Consider the following 27,373-nt stretch of genomic DNA (forward strand, 5'->3'; position numbering starts at 1 on the left):
AACTTACCTTTCATTTCTGGGCTTAAATTTGCTCCGATGTAAACATTTTTGTGTGGCCAATGTACAAATAGCATTACACCTTGGAGCTCTTCAGTAGTTGTCTTAATATTTTCATTTTCTTCTGGATCTTGAATAACATCGGGTCTCGAATCAACATCAGTCTATCTTAGTGTGTCTTCAGTTGAGGTCTTTGTAGCAACGTCCTCAACCGAATTCTGTAGTTGCTATTTCGCGTCTGCATCATTGGTTATTGTGCTTGCAATCATCACTGAGTTGATAATTCTTGAAGCTTGTTGATCTCCACAGATTTGACGAATTCCCCACTGTGAAGGAAATTTTATAACTTGATGTAATATGGATAGGACATCGTCCATATCGTGAATCCACGGTCTTCCAAAATTATGTTATAGGCCATGTCCGCGTTTATCACCTGAAACTTTGTATCCTTGAAAACTCCTTCTGCAAATGTGGTGAGTACTACTTCCCCTTTTGTGATAACGCTTGAATTATAAAACCCGGACAAGGATCGTGCCTTTGGTATCATCTTATAATTATCTTGCATTTCATTCACCACCCTCAGTAAAATGATGTTCATTGAGCTACCTGGATCAATCAAAACTCCTTTTACGTAAGTATCATGTGCAAGTAGAGATATTACCAATGCATCATTATGAGGAATTATCAAGTCGTCTGCATCCTCATCATCGAATGTAATACTGTTAACATCCAACACCTGACGAACTCGCTTCCCGTGAGTAACCGTGACTTTTGACATCTTTTTTTCAGCTGTATATGTTCCTCCATTGACCTCATCTCCCCCAATTATTACATTAACTGTTCTTTTTGGTGATGAAGGTTTTGGGGGCTCTTGTCTTTTCTTCATATATGATTATCTTCTTTTTTCAGTGAACAAATCAGTAAGATAACCTTTCTTCAACAGATGCTCGACTTCTCCTTGCAGAAGTCTACATTATGTTGTTCTATGGCCATAATCGTTATGAAACCCGCACCATAAATCTAGATTTCTTCTGCTTGGATCTGATTTCATTTCTTTAGGCCGTCACACCTTATCCCCCATATCTCTTAAAAGAACTACTAACTTGGAGGTGCTGACATAAAAGTTGTAATCTCCTATCCTCGCTTGCGTATTGGAGTCATTGCTTCGGGCATCCCGTTCCTTTCTGAACCTCGATGAAGAACTCATGTCTTTTTGCCTTAGTCTTGAGTTGAATCGTGCGCTTTTCTGTTTAGATCGAGAGTCTCGCCCAGCAGGTCCTATGTACGGCTCGTACCTATTTTTATCGGATCTGTTTTCTGATTCTGCACGTCTCGATCCTGCTCTTTCATCGGCCCTTGGTTGTGTGATCGTATCTTCTTCTATATCCAACTTCGTACTATACCTGTTATACACATCGTTCCAAGTTGTTGCTGAAAATTCTCGCAAACTTTCCTTCGGCCTTCTCGTTTCTGAACTTTTCTCGTACAAGTTGCTCGAGAAGGCCATAGCCGCCCTGTTATCAGGTACTCGAGGTAACATCATCCTCTCCTGCTGGAATCTGTCTACGAATTCTCTGAGCAATTCTGTATTCCCCTGCTTAACCTTAAAGATGTCTTCCATCCTTTTCATAGCTTTTTGAGCTCCCGAATGTACTTTTATAAATGAATCTGCAAGCTCCGTAAAAGAATCAATATAATTTTTAGGTAAATGAGAATACCATGTTAATGCTCCCTTCGTGAGTGTTTCACCAAACGTTTTGACCAAAACCGATTCGATTTCTTGTTTGTTAAATCGTTTCCTTTAACGCCAGTAGTGAACGCATTTACATGATCTCGAGGGTCAGTTGTTCCATCGTATTTGGGAATATCAGGCATTTTAAACTTTTTAGGAATTGGTAAAGATGTTGCACTTGGCTTCCAGGGTTGTTGTTAATACTTGTCAATATCTACCCCTTTGATTACGGGTGACACGCATGGTATCTGCTCTATATGATCGTTATGCTCCTTCAACTATTTCTGCAAAGTTTGCACTATACTTTATAAATTAGAATTATTTGGAGTACCTTATCCTCCATCACGGGATTCATTATGATTTTCTCCACTACCAAAATTATCAAGCCCTAAACGCGGGTTATCTAGAGTTGTTTTGTTAACTAGTGGAGGAGTTTGCACCGCATTAGGTAATCCAATGATAGAAGCTTGCAGCACATTATTCACATGCTCCGCAGCTAATTTATTTAGAGCGTCTTGCTCCACAGTTTGGTCGTTTCCCTGTTGATCGTCAGCACGAGAAGTGGACCTTGCAGGCGAAGTTCCACATGACTATTGAAGGGATCCCGTTGGTGTGTGGTGTGGTGAAGTTGCACCTTATTGGTTTTGCTGATTGTTGTCGTTAACGGTAGACATATTTGATTGTTAGCAATTGGAAAGTGAACAGATTATCATATTCCCGGTAACATAACCAATTTGTTTAACCAAAAATACATTTCTCGGTCAAAACCAATATCTAGAAGAAATTGGGTTATTGATAACCAAGATTTACTTCAATTTTCCAATAATTTTAGAAGAATAGATCAAAGAATGGAAATGATTGACAATGGAAAATAAGAAATAAACTGATAATCACTCCCCAAAATTAAGTCTTAAGGCCTAGAGAATAAAGCAAAGAAGAATAGTGTGGATTTCAATAACAATCGTCCTTTTTTCTTTCAAAATGAGATTTCTGTCCTTATATAGGAGCATACAATTATAACGATTCTCATACTTAATTTGGGCTCACTAATGGTATTAATTGTATTGATTGCATGTTACCATATGTAACCATAGCTGATACATTTATGACTAAAGATTACATATAATTGTACCGATTCCCCTTCCTTGTTTATTTCTGGTTCATGTACCTTCCCTTCTTTGCAGCCTTTATGCATTTCATTTCTATTTCATCTTTAACAGTTGTGAGGTTCGGTTCTTTTCTCTACATAACCCTGTGAGTGTTTCTCCCGTATCTTTCCTGCATTCTTAACTCATCTAATTGAGAATGTCACTTGTCGTTACATTGATGCTCCATGTGTCATGCCCAGTTAGCTTGCTGACATTCCACGTATCATGTCTTTTTTCCATCAATACATGAAGGTCACGAAGGTTCTGCAGATTCTGGTGCCGAGTCAAGCTCCGGTGAAGATTAGGCAGAGATGCCTTAGCTCCCTTTTTTTTTCCTTTTTGAACATTTTCTTTTTTTTTATTTTGAGGCCGTTTTATCGTGCCTTTGTACATATTTTTTGAAATATATAACATTTTTACTTTGGCAACACCCTGTCTTATACAGTTAAGCTTCTATTTGCAATTTTGTTATTTTTTTATTTGTGGGTCATTCTTAATGCCTTAGCATATAATTAGATGTAATCTGGAGCATCCGTTCTCTTAAAACCCGAATAAGGCCTGATTTCGATTATAACTCCGGATTGTTCGTGGCTTCAAAATTTTGATAAAAATCAAAAGCTATTAAGAAACTTGAGTGTTTCATTCATATACGACGGTGTTTTACTGAGGGTAACCCTTTTAATAGGTTTCAATTATACGTAAGGGCCTTACTTTCTTTGTACGGACTACGGACGTCTCCCAGCCGTTTTAGGTTGGCCGTAGCCTTTCATGTTTGGGCCCTACCTAATAGGCTCGATGCCTTCGGGATTCGATAGCCCAGGCCATCCAATTTTTTATCAGACGACAGTCCCCGAGTCGGGGTAGCTCATGGGCTTTAGGATCCGTTGTGATTCATCGATGGAGCGAAATTCATAGTGATAAAGTATAAAAAAAGCAAATATTTCTTTCATGGTTTTGTATGTAGAGTACATAATCATGGGCGTATAAGCCTTGTGTCGTGGCTACAGTGGCTACATGGGTACGGTTCATTTGATCGCTTGACCCTTAAAACGAGTCCTAACTACCAAGTATTGGCTTTTAGTATTAAGTGATTGCACAATCTAAAGATCTTAACCTAGGGGTAATAGCCCCCATTATCTGAGGCTGAATGTGTGAGGGCTCGAATGTTGCTGGTTCGGTGCAAATGATCAGAAATTCTAGTTTTAGGTCGGCCTTCGAAACTAAGGTAGCACGTTTTACTGTTGTCTCGTTAAAAACCTTGCCAAAAAGTTTACTTCGGGAAAAAACCAATTCAAGGAAAAAAGAGTAAAACACGTGCTTTCAGACCTAATAGTCACATTTGCCCACGGCCTAGTACCTGCATAAGTTAGTCCGTAATATAATAAAATTAAAGAGGGGATTGCACTCGTACCTTAGCAGTAGTATCGATTTAAGTGTGCCACGTTTCAGTTGTTCGGTAGTTGTAAACCGTTTCCCAACTCGCATTTATACGAGCCTTTTTCATTTATTCCGGCAAATCTATACAGTCCTTCCCAATTCGCGCCCAGTTTCCCGTTATTTGGGTTCCTGGTGTGTAATATTACTTTTCTTAACACCAATTCCCCGACTTGAAAATGTCGAAGGTTAGCTCTTCGGTTGTAGTACCTCCCTACTTGCTGCTTGTGGGTGGCCAACCGGACCAGAGCTGCATCCCGCCTTTCGTCCAATAATTCCTCGCTCGTGGTCATAGCCTCGCCGTTTGACATTTCAGTAGCATACTGGAACCTGAGTCTTGGTTCCGCTACATCGATCGGTATTAAGGCTTCTGCTTCGTAGACTAGAGATAGCGGGGTCACTCTGGTACTCGACTTCGAAGTCGTTTGGTATGTCCACATGACTTCGGGAAAGATTTCCTTCCACTTTCCTTCTGAATCGGTCAATCTCTTTTTCAAGTTTTGGAGTATAGTTTGTTCGTCGATTCCGCTTTCCCATTCCCACTTGGGTGGTAAGGCATTGATAATATCTTCCTGATTTTGTGGTCTTCGAAAAACTTACTTACCTTGGTGTCGACAAATTATTTTCCGTTGTCGCAAACGATCTCAGCCGATATTCCAAATCGATATATTATGTTATCCCAGATGAAGTCGATGACCACTTTCTCCCGGACCTTCTCGAATGCCTGAGCCTCGACCCACTTAGAAAAATAATAGGTCGTGAGTAGTATGTATTGGGATTTATCAGGCTCCCATGGCAGGGGACCAGCGATATCCATTCCCCATTTCATAAACGACCATGGCGACAGGACTGGGTGAAGCATCTCTCCCAGTTGATGAATCATCAGGGTGTGTCTTTGACACCTGTTGCATTTCCATACGAAGTCTTTCGTTTCTTTCTCTATTTCATTTCAGTAGTAACTAGCTCTGATTAACTTCCGAACTAGGGATTCTACCCCCGAGTGGTTCCTGAAAGTGACCTCGTGGACCTCTCTCATGGAGTATTCGGTCTCTCCTAGACCCAAGCACATAGCTAGTGGGCCGAAGAAGGATCTTCTAAACAATTTCCTCTCGGCCAAACAGAAACTGGCAGCTTTGGTGTGTAGGGTTTTCGATTCTTTAGGATTCGATGGAAATTTTCCTGTCTTCAGGTAGTCTATATATTTGTTACTCCAATACCAAGTCAAACTTGTCGAGTTTTTCTCTGTCTGACCTTCTTCTACCACCGAGTTCATAAGCTATACCACTTCCTCTGAGTCGAATTCATCAGAGTCAACAGACGACCCCAAGTTGATCAGTGCATCGGACTCACTATTCTGATCTTGAGGTATGTGCTGGATAGTCCACTCCTTGAATTTGTCTAAGGTCACCTGCAATTTGTCCAAGTACCTCCGCATCCGTTCCTATTTTACTTTGATTGCTCCATTGAATTGATTCACGATAAGGAGGGAATCATATTTGGCTTCGATCACTTCGGCACCGAGACCCTTAGCCAGTTCTAGACTTGCAATCATAGCTTCATACTCGGCTTCATAGTTAGTCAATTTTAAAGTTCTAATGGACTGTCTAATTACGTTACCCGCAGTGGTTTTAATACCCGAGCTCGGACCCTTTCATGTTGGAGGCACCGTCTGTGAATAGGGTCTAGATCCCAGAGCTAGTCCCCAAGGTGAGTAGCAATTCCCATTCGACCTCAGGTATCAAGGCCGGCATAAAGTCATCCACAAAGTCTGCCAAAATCTGAGATGTCTTTGAACTACCTTGACGTTGTCAACTACGGTGATGTCCTTTATGGCTTTTATTTTATCGGGGTTGATCTCTATTCCCCGATTAGATACCAGGAATCCGAGAAACTTACCCGAGCCGACCCCAAATGCACATTTCTTTGGGTTTAACTTCATGTTGTACTTCCGTAATATGTCAAAGGTTTCCTATAAATGTTTCAAATGGTTGACTAGGCATTGGTATGTGGCACCGACGTTCTTTAATCCGAATGGAATTACGTTATAGCAGTAGGTGCCGAACTTGGTTATGAAAGAAGTTTTTTCTTGATTGTCCGGGTCCATCCGAATTTGGTTGTACCCAAAGTAGGCGTCGAGAAAACTGAGTATCTCGTGTCTGGTCTCCACGTCAATGATTCAATCGATGATAGGCAAAGGGAAAGAATCCTTTGGACATACCTTGTTTAAATCCTTATAATCTACACACATCCTCAGTTTATTTCCTATATTAAGTACTACCACTACGTTAGCTAACCAATCTGGGTATTTAACTTCCCGGATGAAACCTATTTTTAGAAGTTTGGGTACCTCGTCCTTGATGAACGCGTGTTTGATCTCGAACTGCGGTCTTCTTTTTTGCTTAACTGGATGGAACTTCGGATCCATGCTTAACTTATGAGTGGTTACCTTCGGTGGGATCCCTCTCATGTCTAGATGGGACCAGAAAAAACAACCGGCGTTAGCTTTAAGAAAATCAATAAGTTTTTTCCTGAGCTTGGGGGTTAACTCTGTGCCCAGGTGTCACAACCCGAAATTCCCACCTTCAGGGCCGTGATGGCGCCTAACATTTCACTTGCTAAGCAAGCCTACGTTAGAGTAATTCTTTTACCAATTTTAAACACTCTGAACAATTTAACCAATCAGATAGAAATGAAGTTAAAATGAAGTATAAAATAGCATAATAATCCAAAATCTAGTACAACTGGATCTCGAGTCACAAGTACACGAGCTTTTAGAGGTTCAACATATAGAGTCTGAAATAAATACAACTGTCTTGGATGAGATGAACAGTAAATAAGGAAGGAGGAAGGGGACTTCAAGGTCTGTGAACGCCAGCAGATCTACCTCGAGTCTCCAAATGCTAATCTGAGCTTATGAACCTCAAATACAGCTGGGACCAGTACCAAAATCTGCACAAGAAGTGCAGAGTGTAGTATGAGTACAACCGACCCAATGTACTCCGTAAGTATCGAGCCTAACCTCTACGAGATAGTGACGAGGCTATGACAGAACACCCACGTAATTAAACCTGTACAGATAAAAATATACGTACAACATAACAATAATTAAGGATTTAACATGAACTACTGGGAGGGGACATGCGAAAGGGGTACAAATTACGGTAACTACAACAGGGAATGACAACATGAAACAGTCAATAAACCTTCAGCCAATGAAATGGATAAACATAATGAATATAAACTGTACGGCATCACCTTTCGTTCTTGTACTCTCAACCTCACCATGAAACAGTAATAATGGCACTCAATCACCCTTCGTGTTTTTACTCTCAATCTCAACATAAAATGAAAAATACGGCACGGTATCACCCTTCGTGATTTTACCCTCAATTTCATCATGAAATGATAAATACGGCACGGCATCACCCTACGTGCTTTAACTCTCTTCCTCTCTATGTATAAATCAACAAATGGAACAATAGTCGGCACGACATCACCCTTCGTGCATTAACACTCTCTCCCTTACCATGAAGCAATGAATATATAATAATTGGGAGAAAGAATAATCAAGAATAAACCTTACGTCAACAACATTTCCACAATACCGAGCCCCAACTTCCAATAATATTCAACTATCACAAATAATTCATAAATGAGGAAAGAATGATCAATTAAGTAATAAACTAGTCTAGACATGGATATCATAATCAAAGAAGGAAATAAATCACGAGAGACAAGTTTCAACCGCATGTTTTAACCCACCAACAACGCATAAGTACTCGTCACCTCATATATACGTTGTACCCAACATTTAAATGCGTAGCAATTAGGAAAACAGGTCCTAATCCCTCAAGTCAAGGTTAACCATGACACTTACCTTGTTCCAAAAATCAACTCAAAGCTCAACCACGGCTTTGCCTTTCGAATTAGTCTCCAAACCAATCAAACCTAGCAATTTATTTACCAATAATTCAATTTAAGCTTTAGAAATTATTCACAATTCGACAGAGACTTAACTTAAGTCATTTACGGAAAAGTCAACCAAAAGTCAACGTGGGGCCCACTTTTCGAAACCTGACGAAAAATCACGGAATCCAAACAGCCAATCCGATACGAGTTCAACCATATAAAAATTATCGAATTCCGATATCGGATTGCCTTTCAAGTCTTCATTTTACATTTTTCGAAGATTTTACAAAATTCCGATTTTCTTCAATTAAATTCACGAATTCATGATATAAATAAGTATGGAATCATGATATATAAATGATTTAAGATAAGGAACACTTACCCAGTTCAAACTTGTGAAAAAACCCTCTGAAAATTGCCCAAACCGAACTCCCCAACTCTATTTTGTCAGATATGGCAAAACTCTCCATTTATAAGGATTAATGTTTGAGCGCCACTGGTAGCGTGGGGAACTACCTGTGTCCCAGTTTCCAGAATCTCAAAAATACCAGTGCCAGGGATAGCGCCCCACGCTACCCTAGGCGCTGGTGACGGGATTTGTTTTCTATTTCGCCCGGGTCAAGGTTATTTCGGTAACCACTACTTTCACATAAGATTTGTTCATGAATTTCCTCGAGGTACCAAACCTAAAAATAACAAATCACGCACCGATTCAAGCCTAAGAAACTTATGAACTTTCAAATTCCAAATTCTATATTCGATGTCGAAACCTATCAAATCAAGTCTGATTGACCTCAAATTTTACAAACAAGTCATAAATGACATAACGGACCTATCAAAATTTTCATAACTAGTCTGACCCCGATATTACTAAAGTCAACTCCTGGTCAAATTTCCAAACCTTCCATTTCCAACTTTTGCCATTTCAAGCCAAAATCAACTACAGACTTCCAAATAAATATTCGGACACACTCCTAGGTCCAAAATCACCATACCGAGTTATTGGAACCATCAAAACTTCATTCCGCAGTCGTTTACACAAAAGTCAAACTCTGGTCAACCCTTTTTATTTTAGCTTCTAAAATAATAATTGTTCTCTCTCGATTTAATTCTGAATCATCCGAAAAACCAAACTCGACCATACATACAAGTCATAATACATATTACGAAGCTGCTCAAGACCTTAAGCTACCAAACGGGATGCTAATTCTCAAAAAATGACAAGTCGGGTCGTTACACCAGGTATACCTTTCGATCCGATTGGTGCTCAATCAATATAACTTACTCCAACTCCTCGATCGTCTATTTGGTGGCGTCGATGTCATCGAGTGCTATGAATGACCTCAGGACACTGTAATCATCCACATCGTCCGCTCTGTGTTCTCTTTATTTCTCTGATTCGGCTGAGGCCGGCATCATTGATTGCTATTTAGTTTCTTCTTTTTTGGTCGGCTCTGTGCTTTTTGATGTTGAAATCGCGGGCGCCGGGATCACTTCATCGACAACGAACAGTTCCCTTGCTGTCGGCAGTTCTCCATAGATCATTTTGACTCCTCCTGAAGTGGGAAATTTTAGCGCCTGGCGTAAGGTCGAAGGCACCACTCTCATGTTGTAGACCCACGGCCTTTCGAACAAAGCGTTGTACCTCATATCCTCTTCGATCACGTAGAACGTTTTTTCTTGGTTGGTTCCGGCAGTGATTACTGATAAAGTTATCTCACCTTTCATGGTCTCGCACGCCATGTTGAATCCATTTAATACCCGGACTGCCGGTACAATTTGATCCTGTAACCCCAATTTCTCTACGACCCTTGATCCGATGATGTTGGCCGAGATACTTGGATCAATAAACACACGCTTAACCTGAGATTTATTGATAAGTACAGATATTACCAATGCATCATTGTGAGGTTTTACGATTCCCTCTGTGTCTTCGTTGCTGAACAAGATAGCTCCTTCCGGGACGTAATCCCGAGTGCGTTTTTCCCTCGTGATAGACACTTTGGTGTGTTTTATCATAGCCCTTCGGGGACATCGACTCCCCCAATGATCATGTTGATTACGTGCTGGGGCTTCTCTTGTTCGATCTGTTTGTTGGCGTCCATGTTTCTAAAGTGGATTTTGGCTAGCTTGCTCAGGAATTCTCGGAGGTGCCCATTGTTGAACAATCGAGCAACTTCCTTTCTTAACTGTCGGCAATCTTCGGTCCTATGACCGTGAGTGCTGTGGTACTTACACATCAAATTAGGATCTCTCTGGGCAAGGTTGGACTGCAACGGTAGGGGCCATTTGGTTTCTTTGATGCGCCCATGGATGACACTATGTTTGCAGCATCCATGTTGAAATTATACTCCGATAACCTTGGTGCCTCCCTACTCCCGAACGACCTGTCAAACCCGCTCTTGCTCATCAGGGCCCAGCCGCTCGGTCCTTGATCATTCCTATCCTCGTTCCTTGTCGGGTGGTGCCCGGATCCGCTTTCCTTCCGATCCGTGGTTTACGGCTGATATCGATCAAGGACCATCCTCGGCTCCTGATCAATGGTTCTCTTAGATCAGTCATCGATTATGATGGGGTAAATAGATCCCGAAGGGCCCCCTAGTTGATCGTCCTCGACCCTGATCTTTGATTGATATCTGTTGTGGACGTCGGCCAAGGTGACCATTGGGTACTCCACCAAGTTTTGCTTTAGCTGTTGCGAGGCCACGGAACTTCAGGGGTTGAGCCACTGAGTGAATGCCTGAACGGCCCAATCATCCGCAACCGGTGGTAGATCCATCCATTCCATCTGGAATCTCGACACGTACTCCCTGAGCATATCGTTATCCTTTTGTTTGACCTTAAAGAGGCCTGACTTCCTGGTCTCTACCTTGATGGCCTCGGCATGGGCCTTCACAAAAGCATCTGCAAGCATAGCTAACAAGTCAATAGAATTCAGAGGCAAGTTGTGATACCATATCATCGCTCTTTTGGACAAGGTTTCCCCAAACATTTTTAGCAACACCGACTTGATTTCGTCGTCTTCTAAGTTGTTCCCTTTGATCGTGCATGTATATGAGGTTACATGCTTATTTGGATCCATGGTCCCATAATACTTGGGAATGTCAGGCATTCGAAACCTCTTCGGGATTAGCTTCGATGCTGCGCTCGGGGGGAAAGCCTTCTGAATAAACTTTTGGGAGTGCGGTCCCTTCAATCTCGGAGGCACTCCCGGGATCTGATTAACCCTGGAGTTGTACGTTTCCACCTTCTTGTCGTTGGCCTCAATCTTTTTCTCGCCTGACTCCACCCATTTTTTCAACGCTTCAAGCATCTTCATCACCTCGAAAGGTTCCTCATGTCTAAGCTCACCCGATTCTACGGCAACTTGTTCGTCCCTTCGAGTATTTTTCTGGGACTGTTCGAGTTCGATCCTGTTAGGGGCGTGGCTTTGGTTTTGCAACTGTGCTATCACCGCTTGTTGATCCTGTAACATTTCAAAGATCAACAACAGGCTCACCCCCATCATCTTCACCCTCGGGCGCTTCTCGAGCCGCTGTCCGAGGTCCCCCACGAACACTATTTTCGGGATCAGTTGGTAAATTGATTTTGACGGCCACCTGCGAGTTATCATCGACCAGGTCGACAACTAGGACATCCGGGGTCAACAGTAGGCACATCATTACTAGGCATCACATTATTATTCTTGCCGCAATGGCCTGACTAAGCATCAACGTTCAAGTGAGCAGACAGAGAGTTTGACATCCTTAGGCTAACCTGGAATCAAAATTTCAAAGAACAAGCGTAAAATAGAGTGTGTTATGGAGAATCATATCAAACTACCACTGTTATCCTTAGCCTCACGGTGGCGCCAAATTGTTTACCCCAAAAATGAGTAATAATTAAATTTGTATGCAGTTTAAAGGATATGTGATTTAATTCAATACGAATGATTAAGAACAATAGGTAAATAATATAAGGACAAAATAAATGACCAAATCAATCGCAATGTGGTGATCAAGCCCGATCTTAGATTGAACAAGGGAATTCGTCCTCGATTGGACCTTCTGTACATGCTCGGTTGCGAGTAAAGAAGAGAACAAATGAATAATGCTTTGAACAATAGGTAGAGGACAAAAGTAAATTTTTATTGCTTTGATTTGCATGCCACCCAGTGTCAGAATAAAGAAAATCTTCCCCTTTATATGGTAGGGAAACTTCAGTCCTAGTACAAGTATAAATAAGGTAAAAAATCTTCTTTTTTCGATAAATGTCGATCTGCAGTTGATACTGAACGGGCTTCGCTCTGTAATATCCAGTTGAGGGCGAATATTATGCCCCCTACTCGTCATGTATAACCGTTCTCCGTATTTTTCGAAGTCGAGAAGCTATACTTGGTATGGATCCGTTATTTCACCGTGCCCGATCTCAAATAGATCATTCGTTCCTCCGGGTTTCAATACGAGGGTTCTTGGGATTATAATCATGTGGGGCCATGCTTTCCCGTCTTTCCGCATAGGAAAATTGGATAAAACTCTGCTCCCGATTTTACCCATACACACCGTTAAAGAAACTGTAGTGCTTTCTGATTTTTATTTTTCACACAGCTAACAACTCGTGCTACCAAAAACATCAAGAATCTAGTAATATTTTAATAAGAATGTCTAAAGAAAAACTCAAGCACCGGTAGTAGATGATAAAATCTTCAAACTCCATTTTTTTAAACTTTGCTATAAATTTCCTCTGTGGAAACTCCAAGAATTTGTCCGCTTCTTGTTCCCCCTTGTTAGATGTACTTCTCAAGAAATATGTTGGAGTTTCTCTCCTCTCTGCTATATAGTGCAGAAGGATTTTTTTTTTTTTTTTTTTTTTTTGTAATTTAAAAGATCCTGGTCTTTTGTCACAATTTTGTATTTGGAAGATTGAACTCTAATGCTGAAATCATAATACACTAATTTCTCTTGTGTTATGAATTCAAATGTATTTGTCTTTGTTCTCGCAGCATTAATAAAAACAATTGATTTACGAAATAATCTTTTATAAATTTAATCAAGTTAGAGAATTAACATGCAAATAAGCAAAGAAATCGTAGATTTACTGGAAGAAAAAAAGAAAAAATATTACGAAAAAGAAACAAACAAAAGGGAAATAAGAACATACATGATTGTTAGCATCGAATCTCTCCCTTAGAGCAACGACCTAAAATAAAATAAAAAGATCAAGCTTAAAATATTACAACCCCATAACTACAAAATATAATATTTTTTTTAAAATAATGAAAATTACCTCCCGATTAACGCAAAAGTTGGAAAATGTTTTCCAATAATATCATGATGAAGAGTCATCAACTCCATTTAATCAATAACTTAAAGAAGCAACTAAGAAAGTAAGCGGCAAGCTCGTATCTTTGTAAATAAACATACGTGGTATAGATCCATTTTGCTTATTGGGAGTCACCGTGCTTTTACACTGCGTGCTAACTGCCTCTCAATTAACTAATTAACTAATTATATCTCCAATACCCCTCAAGCTGGAGGGTGAAATATATTGAATGCTCCAAGCTTGGACAATAAGTACTGGTGTTGCACTGTCCCTAGCCCTTTTGTTAGTATATCTGCCAGTTGATCTCTTGTGCTCACATGTGCTTGTATCAGCCCTTCTTTGATCTTCTCACTTATAAAGTGACAATCTATCTCGATATGTTTTGTTCTTTCATACTAAATAGGATTAAAAGCAATCTGACTTGCAGCTTTTCTATCACAAAAGAGCTTCACAGGTCTTGAAACTTACATCCCTAATTCTACCATCAACCCTTCTAGTCAAATTACTTTTGAGATTGATGCTCCCATGCTTCTATACTCAGCTTCTGCATACTATCTGCTGCTTTTTTGACTTCCAAGATATTAAAAAACTTCCCAGCTTTACCACATACCCTGGTGTTTGGACAACTGCCTAATATGAGTCACAAAAGACTGTCAATTGGGCTTCAGGATCTTTCTTCAACAGAATTCCTTGTCCTGGTGCACTTTTAACATACTTCACCAGTCTGAAAGTTGCATTCCATGTGAGATGTCTTTGGCCTCTACATAAACTAACTCAATACCTGCACTCAAAAACTTGTTGGTTCCCAAATACACGAAAGTATATGTGGCCGTCAAGTAATAAAGTGACTCGAAAGTCAGATGTCGAACTCACAGAAACTTAAAATAATTTTTAACTAGGCTAAATAAAATCACTTAACTGTCAAAAATAATCAAGAGTGTTGTTTTTCTATTAATCTATGATTTCGAAAATAAAATAAGTAACTGACTAAATTAACAAGAATGCAAACATATGTTATTGGATTTTTCTCAGAAGCGATGAAGACTCCAGGGTTGTGGTCGGTTTATTAATAATCATATTGAGTTCGTAAATTACCCTCATTAATCCGAATTATATATGGTTGCTAATTGACCGAATAGTTTATATGAATAGCATGTTTCCACAATACTAATCGTCTATCCATAATATAGCAATCCTATATTCCTATGGCATTGAATCTATCATGAACGAATAAAATACGGCATTCAACCAAGCGAGGTTGTTAGGTATATTTCTATCCTAACCGCGAAATCATTTCCCAAATCACAGGTTTAGAAACAAGCTTTCTTTAACTCTACTCTAATCTAAATACGGCTTTCTAAGCATAGGGTAAATCGGTAGCTACAACAATTCACAAGTTAAAATAAAAATTAAAAAAAAACTACCACAAGATGATAATCTGAATTAACGAAGATATAATTATTAAAAGTCAATAATCATGTCAACCACAACCCTAGAAACTAGATTGCATAGTCACTCATGTTCATAGTTACAGATATCCAAGTATTTTGTTTTAAAAATTTCAAAGAAAAGATAAAGTAATGAAGAACTCGATGATTTTGTTCTCCAAAAGTTGTTCCACGTGATGTTCTCACCTCCTAATATTGCCCTATCCCCCCTCCCCCCTCCCCCCAAATAAATAGGTTTAGAACCTTTTTTTATACATGTTGGGACGTGTAGGGTTGAAATTACCAAGTCCCAACCGAATTAGGACGATATCCGCCCTAGGGCGCCACGGTTTGCGCCTGGCGCGAATTTGGACAGTGAACTTTTTGGCCTGTTGTCAATGACGTTTTGGTTGTGTAACAACCCAACCGATCGTTTCGAGCAATTGTATTCAGTTCGGTAGCTTGAGGTCATGAGTAGCTTCATATGGCGTATTCTGACTCGTGTGTATCACCGGTTTTGGTTTTCAGGTACCTCGGAATTTATTTGGAAGAATGATTCTCAACTTGGAAGCTTTAAGTTGAAAGAGTTGATCAAGCTTGAATTTTGTATATTTGACCCTCGAATCAAAGTTTTGATGATTTTTTAGGCCCGGATAGTGATTTTGAATTTGGGCATATGCCTAGATTTGTATTTGAATATTTCTAGAAGATTTCATCACTATTTGGCGAAAGTTAGAAATTTAAAGGTTTGGAATGTTCATAAATTTGATCGAGAGTTGACTTTGATGATATCGGGTTTGAATTATTATTCCGAGAGTTGAAATAAGTTTCTTATGTCATTTGGAACTTGTGTGCAAAATTTGAGGTTATTTCGAGTTGATTTGATATGGTTCGGCACGAGTTTTGGAAGTTGAAAGTTCAAAAGTTTATAAAGTTGGATTTGAGGTACAATTTGTGGTTTTGATATTGTTATGTGTGATTTGAAGCCTCGACTAGGTTCGTATTATGTTTTGAGACTTGTTGGTATGTTCGGACGGGGTCCCAAGAGACTCGAGTGTGTTTCGAATTGATTTCGGACCATTTCTTTCCATGTTTATGTTGCTGGTGTCCTTCGCGATCGCGAAGGACTGGCCGTGATCGCGTAGAGTATATTGGGGCTGAGTATTTTTTTCTTCATCGTATTTGTGATGTTTGGGACGCATTCGCATAGCTTTGTGAGGTTGAGCATCACGTTCGCTACATAGAGTACGCGTTCGCGAAGAGTACTCTGGGTTGTGCATCGCGTTCGCGAGGTTTTGGACGCAAACGAGAAGGGTTAATCTATGGGTTGTGTGATTTTTGCTTTGCGAACGCGAGGGTTATTCCACTTTTGCGAAGGGTGCCCCTAGGCAGTGCACATAAGTATCTCGGGCCTTTGAGTTATTTTATCACCTTTTGAGTTGGGGAGCTCGGATTTGGACGATTTTGTAGGAGATTTTCACCACATGGATTGGAGTAAGTACTTTCTACTCGGATTTGATTATATTTCATGATTCTATCTTCTATTTTGGCATTTGATTGATGATTTTGAAAGAGAAATTGGGGGATTTTTTGTCTAAACTTCCCTAAAGTGAAATTGAGTTTTGAACATCGATTTGGAGTCAGAATTGAGTGAAATTAGTATGGTTGGACTCGTAATTGAATGAGTGAAATTGTGACCTTCTTGCTTCATTTTTTACTTGACTTCTAAATTGATATGAATATGAAGTTAAATGCTAGAAACCATGATTTAGCTTATTATAACTTGATTAAAATTTGACAGACTTTTTATGAAACTATTGATGTGCTAAATTCGGTCGTCACTATACTTAATCACAAAATATATTGCTACGACTGTTATTCTTGAGATACTGGATTCTATACTTGAGTTAAAGATCATTTTTGAGATTTGTTGAATACTTGAACAATAAGGTTCTTGAGTTTTATTGAATTACTATCGGCTTGAAAGCTATGATTGATGTTCATTTGGAATATTTGCTTAATCACTCTCCTTGATGTTATTCATGCTTTCTATCTTGCTTGTTATTGATATACATGTGCTTTGTGAGTGTGATGATCCGATATGTTATTTTGAATTTAAGCCTTTATTTTCTTGTTTCGAGACCTCGATTAGCTCCGTTTAGCATTCCTCGATTTCGCGTGCGCAATTCATGTCTTGTTCCGGAAAGTCTTTATGTGAAAGATAAAAGAAAATGTGAATATTTTCCTTTGAAATGATTTGAGTTGATTACGGTTAATATTTTATGTAAATGGAGCCGGATCAGTATTTTGACGGTCCCGGCGAGTCCGTATCGTGATTTGGGACTTGAGTGTATGTCCGAAATTGAATTCAGAAGTCCTAACTTGATTTAACGTGATTTGTTGAAAACTAGTAATGTGAAGGTTTAAAGAATTTTGAAGTTTGACTGTAGGTTGACTTTATAACTACCGAGTTGGGATTTTGATTCTGGGACTTGGTATAGGTTCATTTTACTATTATTGATTTGTCTGCAAAATTTAATTCAAAACGGAGTTGATTTGACATGATTCGAACGGTCGATTGTAAATTTAAAAGTTCTTAAGTTTCATTGAAAATTCCATACATTTTGATGTACGATTTGTAATTCTAGGTGTTATTTTGGCATTTTGATCGTACGAGCGAGTTCGTATGATGTTATTACACTTGTGTGCATGTTTGGTTTGGACCCGAGGGGCTCGGGTGAGTTTCGAATAGGCTACGGGTTATTTTTTGATTTAGAAGGTTGCTGGTTTTCACTGTTGCTGGTGTCTGGTGTGTTGTTCTTCGCGATCGCGAAAGATAACTTGGAACTGAGGAGGTTTTTCTTCTACGCGAAAGCGGAGAAGAGGTCGAGAACGCGAAGCACAAAGGGATTAACTTTTGCGAACGCGACCCTTCACTCGCGAACGCGATGGGTAAGGGATTCTAGGGGGAGGCAGGGGTTTGTTGTACATGAACGCGATGGCCAAGGGGGACAGACCATCGCGAACGTGTTCAACCCATACGAACGCGAAGGCCACTTTGGCCGCTGCTCTTTGCGATCGTGTTCGGCCTTTCGCGAACACGAAGAAGGCCTGACCCTTAGTGACTTAAATATCCCAAAGTCGGGATTTAACCCTTTTTTCACCATTTCCAAGTTTGAGCTCGGCCTAAAGGCGATTTTGAAGAGAAATTCCATCCCATCTTCATAGGTTAGTAGATTTTAACTTGTTTTCCTCCATTTTCATAAACACCCATTGATTTCTAGTCCTTAATCTATCCTTTTTCATGGTAGAAATAATGGATTTAGGTAGAAATTGAGAATTTTGAGAAATTTGATTATATTTCATAATTCTATCTTCCATTTTGGCATTTGATTGATGATTTTGAAAGAAAAATTAGAAGTTTTTGTCTAAACTTCCCTAAAGTAAAATTTTGAATTTTGAACATCGGGTCGGAGTTGAAATTGAGTGAGATTAGTATGGATGGACTCGTAATTGAATATGTTGTCAGAATTTATAAGTTTTATCGAGTTTCGAGGTGCGAGCTCGGGTTTGACTTTCTGTTTGACTTTGAGTATTTGATTAAGGATTCGACCTTTATCGTTTAGGTTTGCTTCCTATGGTATTATTTGATGATTTTGAGTTGCTTTTGCCTAGTTTCGAGTCGTTCGGAGGTCGATTTGAGCGGGATGACGCTTCTAGTATATCGATTTGTCTTGTTTGAGGTAAGTGTATTGCCTAACTTTGCTGGAGAAATTTTTTCTACTAATTGTTATTGTTTTCTACATGCGGGGGTGATGCATATATGAGGTGACGAGCGTATATGCATGTGCTAGGGTTTATCATACTTGAGGATATATTATACAATTATTTTCATCTTGTTGAAGTATAAGACCTTCTTGCTTCGTGCTTTACTTGACTTCTAAATTTATATGAATATGAAGTTAAATGCTAGAAATCATGGTTTAGCTTATTATAATTTGATTAAAATATGACGGACTTTTTGTGAAACTATTGATGTGCTAAATTCGGTCGTCACTATACTTAATCACAAAATACATCGCTGCGACTGTTATTCTCGAGATATTAGATTATATACTTGAGTTGAAGATCATTTTTGAGATTTGTTGAATACTTGAACAATAAGGTTCTTGAGGTTTATTGAATTGTTATTGGCTTGAAAGCTGTGATTGATATTCATTTGGAATATTTGGTTAATCACTCTCCTTGATATTATTCATGCTTCCTACCTTACTTGTTATTGTTATACATGTGCTTGGTGAGGAAGAGTGTAAAGCACGAAGGGTGATCCCGTGCCATTGCGTATACATTATCATGTGAGAAAGAATGTAAAGCACGAAGGGTGATGCTGTGCCATTTTATTTATATTATCATGTTAGGAGGAAAGTAAAGCACGAATGGTGATGTCGTGCCATTTCATTTACATATCATGTGAGGATGAGAGTAAAAGCACGAAGGGTGATGTCGTGCCATTATTTTTATATTATCATGTGTTCATGGCACGAAGAGTGTTTCCGTGCAGGTGAGGACGAGAGACATGCATTACATTGTGATATCTTTTCCTTGTGTATACATTCATACCTTTATCTTGAGTTGTTACTGTTGCACCTATATTTTCTATGTCACTTGTCGTTGTTGTTATGTCTTTGTCCTCTACCTCAATTGTTGTTGTATTATTCGTGCCTTCTATCTGCTTAACTTGTAAATATCATGCTTCCTTCTTGTTTGTCATATCTACATCTATGTCGTTTCTCAATTGTTGCACTGTTGTATAAGTCTTCTACCATGTTAGTTATCCATGCCTTCTATTTATTTAGCTTACAAAGATCATGCTTTCCTTCATGTTTGTTATATCTACATCTAAGCCTTCTACCATGTTAGTTAGTGAAATTTATGTTCTTCTATCTTAATTGCTATCATTACTTCTATGCCTCCTACCTAGTCTGTTACCATTGCCCATATGCACTACCTTGTTCATTATTGCTATATGTGTATCTCCCACTTTGTCTTTACTGTTATTGGCATTTCTTTCACCTGGTTGGTACTGTTATACGTATGCTCGGTGAGGAAGAGATAAATGGATGAAGGATGTTACTGTGCCAATTGATTTGAGATACATTCATATATTTGGTGAGGATGAGATAAATGCACGAAGGGTGTTGCCTGCCATTTCATATGATATCTTGAGTTCATTTCTCACACTATGAAAGCTCTGGATTTACTACGGTGGTTGATAGTCATCACTTTAAGGAAAGGATTGTTTATGGTATAGAGAAATATTGACCGTAATTTCTTCTAATAATTATTTATTGTTTCGCATATTCGTTCTTGTCCTCTTCTCTGTTATGTTTTAGTATTGTTTCTATTGCTATGTTACTGCACATGTTATATCAGTGAATATTTTTTAACTAAAATTCATCGAAACTACTTCACCGAGGTTAGTCAAGATACTTATTAGGTACATGGGATCGGTTGTACTCATACTACACTTCTGTACCTTGCGTGCAGATCTTAGAGCTGATGTTGTTGTGCATGGTGGGAGCTGACATTGAATATGTAACCGTTGTCGGACATGACTACCAAACGGATATTGTGTTTATTCATCATATCGATTTTGTAAATTTAAATCGTAGTCGCTCGTCACTTGTACTACCAGTCCTTGGGAAGTTGTATAAATTTTAGTTATTTCACTTATTGGCTTCATATTAATTCCAGTAGAATTGTGTTGACTCTATTTGGCTTACCTAGTGGATCGGGTTAGGTGCCATCACGACTAGAAAAATTCTGGGTCGTCACAGGTTGGCGCCTGGCGCTAAACTGGACGCCAAAGTCATATTTCCTCCAAATTCTTCCATTTTACTTCAAGTTGCACACAAATTTTCCAAATCACTTTCAATTGACTCTTACACATATAAATATCATTATTAAGCTCGAGTTACAAATATTTCCACTACTTTTAACAAGATCAAAGTATAATGCAACGCAAATTACATGCAAAAATATAGATTTTTAGCCAAACATCACCTCCTAAAAAGCTTTTGGCAAGCTGTTATATCTACAAGTACATGATCATCAATTCCCCCAACATTCATCATAATCAGTTGTTGTCAACTTCAAATTCACCTCCAATAGTGTACTTACAGGCTTAACACCACCTAGTCCTGGATCATATATCAACCCAAGTGTATATTTCCTCTGATTAAGCAATATTCCATCTTTAGTTCATCACCAACAAGTACCTCAGCTCTCCTAAGTATTTTACTTTGAAATTGTTGTGCAAGGTGGTTTTTGCTTCCTTTATCAGTTCCTTGCAACTCCCGGTGATCAAAAGATTATACACATACACCAAGATGATAACTATTTCTCCCCTTGCCTTTTTGGTGAATAAAGAATGATCATAAGAGCTCTGTTTGTATCCAACTCTTAAAAGTGCATCAGTGAGTTTTATGCTCTATTGTCTCGAGGCTTGTTTCAATCCATACAATGACTTAATCAATTTGCACACTTTATACTCCTCGTGTCTTTGAAAACCTTGAGGGACTTCCATGTAAACTTCTACAAACAAGTTTCCTTGTAAGAAGGAATTATTAACATCCATTTGATACAAGTCCCAATTTTTACAAGAAGCAACAATGATCACAGTCCTCACAGTGATCATTTTGGCCACTGGTTAGAATGTTTTATGGTAATATAAACTCTCATTTTGTTTGAATCCTTTGGCTACAAGCCTTACTTTGTATTTATCTATTTTCCATTTGCCTTGTGTTTGATCTTATATACCCATTTGGATCTGATGGCTTACCCTTTGGAAGGTCTACTAACTCTCAGGTATGGTTGTGCTCTAAAGCTACTATCTAATCTTTCATTACTGTTATCCAGTTCTGGTCTTATGATGCTTCAGTTAAATTCTTGGGTTCAACTGGTGTTAAAAATAGTCCTAAATAATGTTGATAATCTAGAGATAGGTTGCTATAGTCCACATAGTGAGCTACAAGATATATACAATGCCTAGTGGGCCTGCAGGTTGTCACATTATCCTTGAGCCAAGTAGGTGGTTTGCTGACACTTTCCTCCTACTATTATCTCCTAGTTGGTCTGCACACTTATTTCCTGTGTTGGTCTACCTTGTGCTTCAGGTAGGTCAAGACTAGGGCATCCAGTTTCAGCTAGAGCTTCCCTTGATCCATCTCTATCATCAATAATTTCTAAGGGACTTGTGGGGGCTTCAGGTTCTGTGTTATTGGGATCAGAATTGTGTGCTCCTGTCGAGGACTGTATGACATCTGTTACTTCAGGCTGCAAGGCTTCTCCTACAGCATTTGGTATAGGAACAAAGAGTATATCATCATCATTACCCCTGACAGGTTTGAAAGGGAAAATATTCTCCCCTGACAGTTTTGAAAGGAAAAATATTCTCCCTGAAGCTGGCATCTCTACTTATGAAGAAGATCTTTGTGTCTAGATCAAATAGATTATAACCTTTCTGTGTATCAGAATATTCCAACATGATTGCTTTCCTTGCTCTTGGGCCTAGCTTATCACATCTGGGCAAGTTATTAGCATAGCTCAAGAATCCAAACACCTTTAGATGGTCCAGTTTAGGCTCTTTTCCATATAGTAGTTCATAAGGTGTCTTCCCACCAAATACTGTTGTAGGCAATCTACTGATTAAATACACTTCAGTTTTAGCATATTTTCCCCAAAATGTAATTGGAACTAAACTTTGTATCTTTAAGGACCTTGCCACTTCTAGTATGTGCCTATATTTTCTTTCAACCATATCATTTTGTTATGGTGTGTATGGGTGTGATGATCCAAAATATCATCTTTAAATTTAATAAGTAATTTTGTGTTCTAAGATCTTGAAAAACACTATTTATCATTTCTCGACTTGCGTGCGCAGTCCTTAAAATTTACCGAAAAGTTTTTATGTGAAAAATAGATTAAAAAGTGAAATAGAGTCTTAAAACTCAACTGAGTTGACTTTGGTCAATATTTTGAGCGAACGAACCCGGATCAATATTTTGACAGTTCTTCTAGGTTCGTATCGTTATTTAGGACTTGGGTGTATGCCCAAAATTTAATTTGGGGATCCCTAGCTCAAGTTATGACCATTTAACGGAAACTAGTAATTTGAAAGCTAAAGATTTTCAAGTTTGACCACGGGGTTGACTTTTTGATATCGGAGCCAGAAATTGATTATGGAAATTTGAATAGCTCTGTTATGTCATTTAGGACTTGTGTTCCAAATTTGAAGTCATTCCGGATTCATTTAATATGTTTTGGCACGAGATTTACAAATGGAAAAGTTTAAAACTCAAAGTTCGAATCAGGGTGTGAATTATAATTTCAGTGTTGTTTGACATGATTTTTGACCCCGAGTAAGTTCGTATTATGTTATAGGACTTGTTGGTATATTCGGACGGGGTCCCAAGTACCCCGAGTATGACTCGACTGGAAATCGGAACAAGAATTGGACTTAAGCAAAATCTGAAATTTTGCCTTCTGTTATAATCGCACCTGCAGATTTTTGACCGCAGGTGCGAGCTCGCAAAAGCGATCCTTCCATCTCAGAAGCGGCCTGGGCAGGCTGGGCAAATGTCCGCAGGTGCGGAAACTTGGACGCACTCGCGCGTCCGCAGAAGCGGACTTGACAATCGCAGAAGCGGAAGGCAGCGCAGGTGCGCATTTTTCCTCCGCAGGTGCGAGGCCTCGCCTGGCAGCCCCATTTCGCAGATGCGAGATTTTTCTCGCAGATGCGAGGTCGCATGTGCGAGCCCAGGCACTGTAGGTGCGAAAATGCCTGGGCAGTGTATATATCGAAGAGTCCTACATTTTTACTCATTTTGAGCTCGGTTTAAGGCGAAGTTTTGATAGTTTTTTTATGATTTCGAACTGGGTAAGTGTTCTATAACCAAAAGTGATTATATTTCACGAATCCATGTCTATATTCATCATTTATTTCGGATTTAGATGGAAGAAATTGGAATTTTTGTAAAACTTTCGAAAAATAAAAATTTTAGATTTGAAGGTCCATTTGATATCGGAATTGGATAATATTTGTATGGTTGAACTCGTAGCGGAACGGGTGTTCGAATTTCGTGAGTTTTTTTGGGATTTGAGACGTGGGTCCCACTATCAAATATTTTAATGAATTTAAAATTTTTATCTGAAAAATTAGTAAATTCATATGGAATTAATTCTTATGATTCGTATGGAGTATATTAAATTATTTATGAATAGATTTGAAGCTTTTGGAGATAAATTTAAAAGGAAAAGTTGTGGTCGAGTAATTAATTGGAATTTGCAAAATGAGGTAAGTGTCGTGGTTAACCTTGACTTGAGGGAATAGAAGCCTTAAATTATTTGTTATGTGAAATGCATGTGAATGACGTATAGGTGAGGTGACGAGTGTCTATACGTCGTCAAATTAATTGTTTATATAATTATTTGTAAAATCATAAATCATTTTAAATCATGAATTAATTGTTATAATAATTGTTTCTCTCCTATTCTTTGTCAAATATTAATTCTTAAATTCCTGCAATAATTGTTACATGCTATTTGATTTATGTATCTTAATTATTATTTGACATTTAGCATACTAAATATTAACTGCCTATTTTCTCCATGATTTTTACAATTAATTGATAATTGCCATTGTTTGCTCATAGATAAATTATAATTATTGTGTGCCTTGATGCTTAATAGTTTCTCATTGGATGTAATATTTATTGGAGTAATTTTTATTACATTTATGAGTTGTTTAAAGTTATATTGGGGGAACGGGTTGCACGCCGCAACATGAAAAGGAATATATTTATATTGGGGAATCGGGTTGCACGCCGCAAAAGACTTATTAAAAAGTCCATATTGGGAGATCGGATTGCACGCCGCAATAGACTTATTTAAAAGTCAATATATATACTTGATTAAAAATAATTTTATGAGAGGATTGAAAATGAATATATTGTGAGAGCGGATTGCACGCTGCAACAAAATTGAATGTGAATATGTTATGAGAGTGGGTTGCACGCTGCAACAGAATTGATGGAAAAGATAATTGGTTACGACTGCTGAATTGACTTCAATTATTATAAATGAGTTACCTGATTTATTTCTATTATTTGTTGTTGTTACTAATATTGCGTACAGGTTGATGTAAGTGAACCGCATTAGCCTCGTCACTACTTCGTCGAGGTTAGGCTCAGCACTTACCAGTACATGGGGTCGGTTGTACTGATACTATAATCTGTACTTCTTGTGCAGATTTCGGAGTTGGTCCCAGCGGCATACTATAGATTTGCTCGGATTTCAACTACTCAGAGGAGACTTGAGGTATAACTGCACGACGTTTGCAGTTCTGAAGTCCCCGTCTACTTTACTTTAGTTGTGTGTTTGTTTCCATACAGCTTTATTTTATTCAGACCTTTATTTATATTATTCTAGAAGTCCGTGCACTTATGACACCAATTCTGGGATGGTATTTAGACACCGTTATTTTTATGGATTATTCACTATATTTCAGACCTTACTTCCACATTTATTTCTTTATTATTAATAAATTTAAAAATTATTTAGAAATAGTTAATATTATTCTAACGTTGGCTTGTCTAGCAAGTAAAATGTTAGGCGCCATCACGGTCCGAAGGTAGAAAATTCGGGTCGTGACAATTGGAAAATACTTTGATGAATTATTCCAAGAGAAAGAAAGTAATTTATTACACTGAGAATTGAAGAATTTTGTACCATTAACTGATCTAAGTACTTTCACAACAACTGCAAACTGATTTTTTATCATAGCCAGAAAGTTTTTCAATACAACTACTACTTCAAATTTTGATTGTATCAGAGATATCCAGGTAAATCTACTATAGTCATCTACTATAGTAACAAAATATTGCTTTATGTCATAGGTGGCCCCCTCTTATAGGGTCCACATACATCAACATGGACTAAATGAAAGACACTATTTAATTTATGTCCACTAGTAGAAAACTTTAGTCTGCTTTGCTCTGCCATAGGGCAGACCATGCACTGCTCTTGTATCCTGTCAGTAAATTTATTCTTTAATAGGGGAATGTGTTTTATTTCTCCCACCGAAGGGTGTCCCAATCTCAAATTCTATAATGTTGCAATGTCTTCATCTTTCAATATTGCAGCTCTCACTGTCAACTGTATTCCCCTCTTTAAAATGTAGAGTCCATTATTTTATCTAGCAATCCCCGTTATCTTCCCAATGTAGAGTACCTGAATACACAGAAACTAGGGAAGAATGTGACTGAACATGGAAGCTCCCTAGTTAGTTTTAAAACTGATAACAAATTGAATTTAAAAAAATCTGGCACATGTAGCATATTTGTGATCTTGTATTTTCCTAGAACCTATGTACTCCCCGTGTTAGCTATATGTGATCTCCCTCCAGTTGGTACTTGCACTTTATTATTCTGTAGTTTATCTATGCGTCTCAGTTCTTGTAACAATTCTATGTAAGGTGTAATGTGATGAGAGGCACATGAATCCTCTATCCACTCACATGCATATGCATTGGACAACAATGAAACAATACCTTCCATGTTGCTATTGCATCCATCTTGTGAATATTTATTCAGCAATCCCATTAGTTGTGAATACTCTTATTTTGTAAAGAAATGTCCTTGTACTTTCCTCTCTCCTGTTGAATTGCTGGCATAGGATTTGAATCCATTGTTATTCTGCTCTGTAGCTCTAAATTATCCTTGCTTGAAATTGTTATTACTGTGCCATGTACCACTTGGTTGCCCTAACTTCTTTTTGCTTTAAAATTTTGCTGGGTACCAATGATTTTGTAGCAGTTTTCTTTTGATGCCCTTTATATCCACAATGCTCACACACCAGGAAATTTAGGTTTAAGCATTTGTGCCTTCCCTGCCAGTAGATTTAGGGGTTCTTTGTTCATATCAACTACACCTAATATTCTCTGTCTTTCTTCTTGTGTTGCAATAGCATAAGCCTCATTTACTGTAATAACCGGCCTTCTTGACAATATAATGCTCCTAATATTTCTATAACTTTCATTCAGTCCCATCAAAAATTGCAGCAATCGTTGGGATTTTAAGTGTTCAATAGAAGGTCTGGCTTCTTCGCAATCGCAAGTAGACAGTGGAGCTAACATATCACGTTCATCCGAAAAATCTTCCATTTTCGAGAAATAATTAGTAACTGAATCTGTACCTTGTCTCATTGTTGCGATCTTTGTCTACAAATGATAAATCCTTGTCAGATTTTACCGATCAAACCTTTCCTGAAAACCATTTCACATCTTATTCGCATCCGATGCAAACACTATGCTTGGCGTTAGTTCACTTGATATTGTACTTCCAATCCATGAAAGCACAATGGCATTA

General features: G+C 38.5%; 2 protein-coding genes across 2 annotated transcripts; both read right to left on the reverse strand.

The window, feature by feature from the left end:
* Positions 1-224: 224 nt before the first annotated feature.
* Positions 225-883, reverse strand: LOC138910160 (uncharacterized). The gene is made up of 2 exons (XM_070201382.1): positions 431-883; positions 225-323 (listed from the first exon to the last, which is right to left on the reverse strand). The coding sequence occupies exons 1-2, from the start codon at positions 881-883 to the stop codon at positions 225-227; spliced, it is 552 nt and encodes a 183-aa protein (XP_070057483.1).
* Positions 884-9,645: 8,762 nt separating this feature from the next.
* LOC138910161 (uncharacterized) lies at positions 9,646-10,325 on the reverse strand. Its single transcript, XM_070201383.1, has 2 exons — positions 10,284-10,325; positions 9,646-10,083 (listed from the first exon to the last, which is right to left on the reverse strand). Exons 1-2 carry the CDS (start codon positions 10,323-10,325, stop codon positions 9,646-9,648), a joined length of 480 nt encoding a protein of 159 aa, XP_070057484.1.
* Positions 10,326-27,373: the final 17,048 nt, after the last annotated feature.

This window comes from Nicotiana tomentosiformis, chromosome 4 (genome assembly GCF_000390325.3).
Source record: "Nicotiana tomentosiformis chromosome 4, ASM39032v3, whole genome shotgun sequence".
Taxonomy (NCBI): Eukaryota; Viridiplantae; Streptophyta; class Magnoliopsida; order Solanales; family Solanaceae; genus Nicotiana; species Nicotiana tomentosiformis.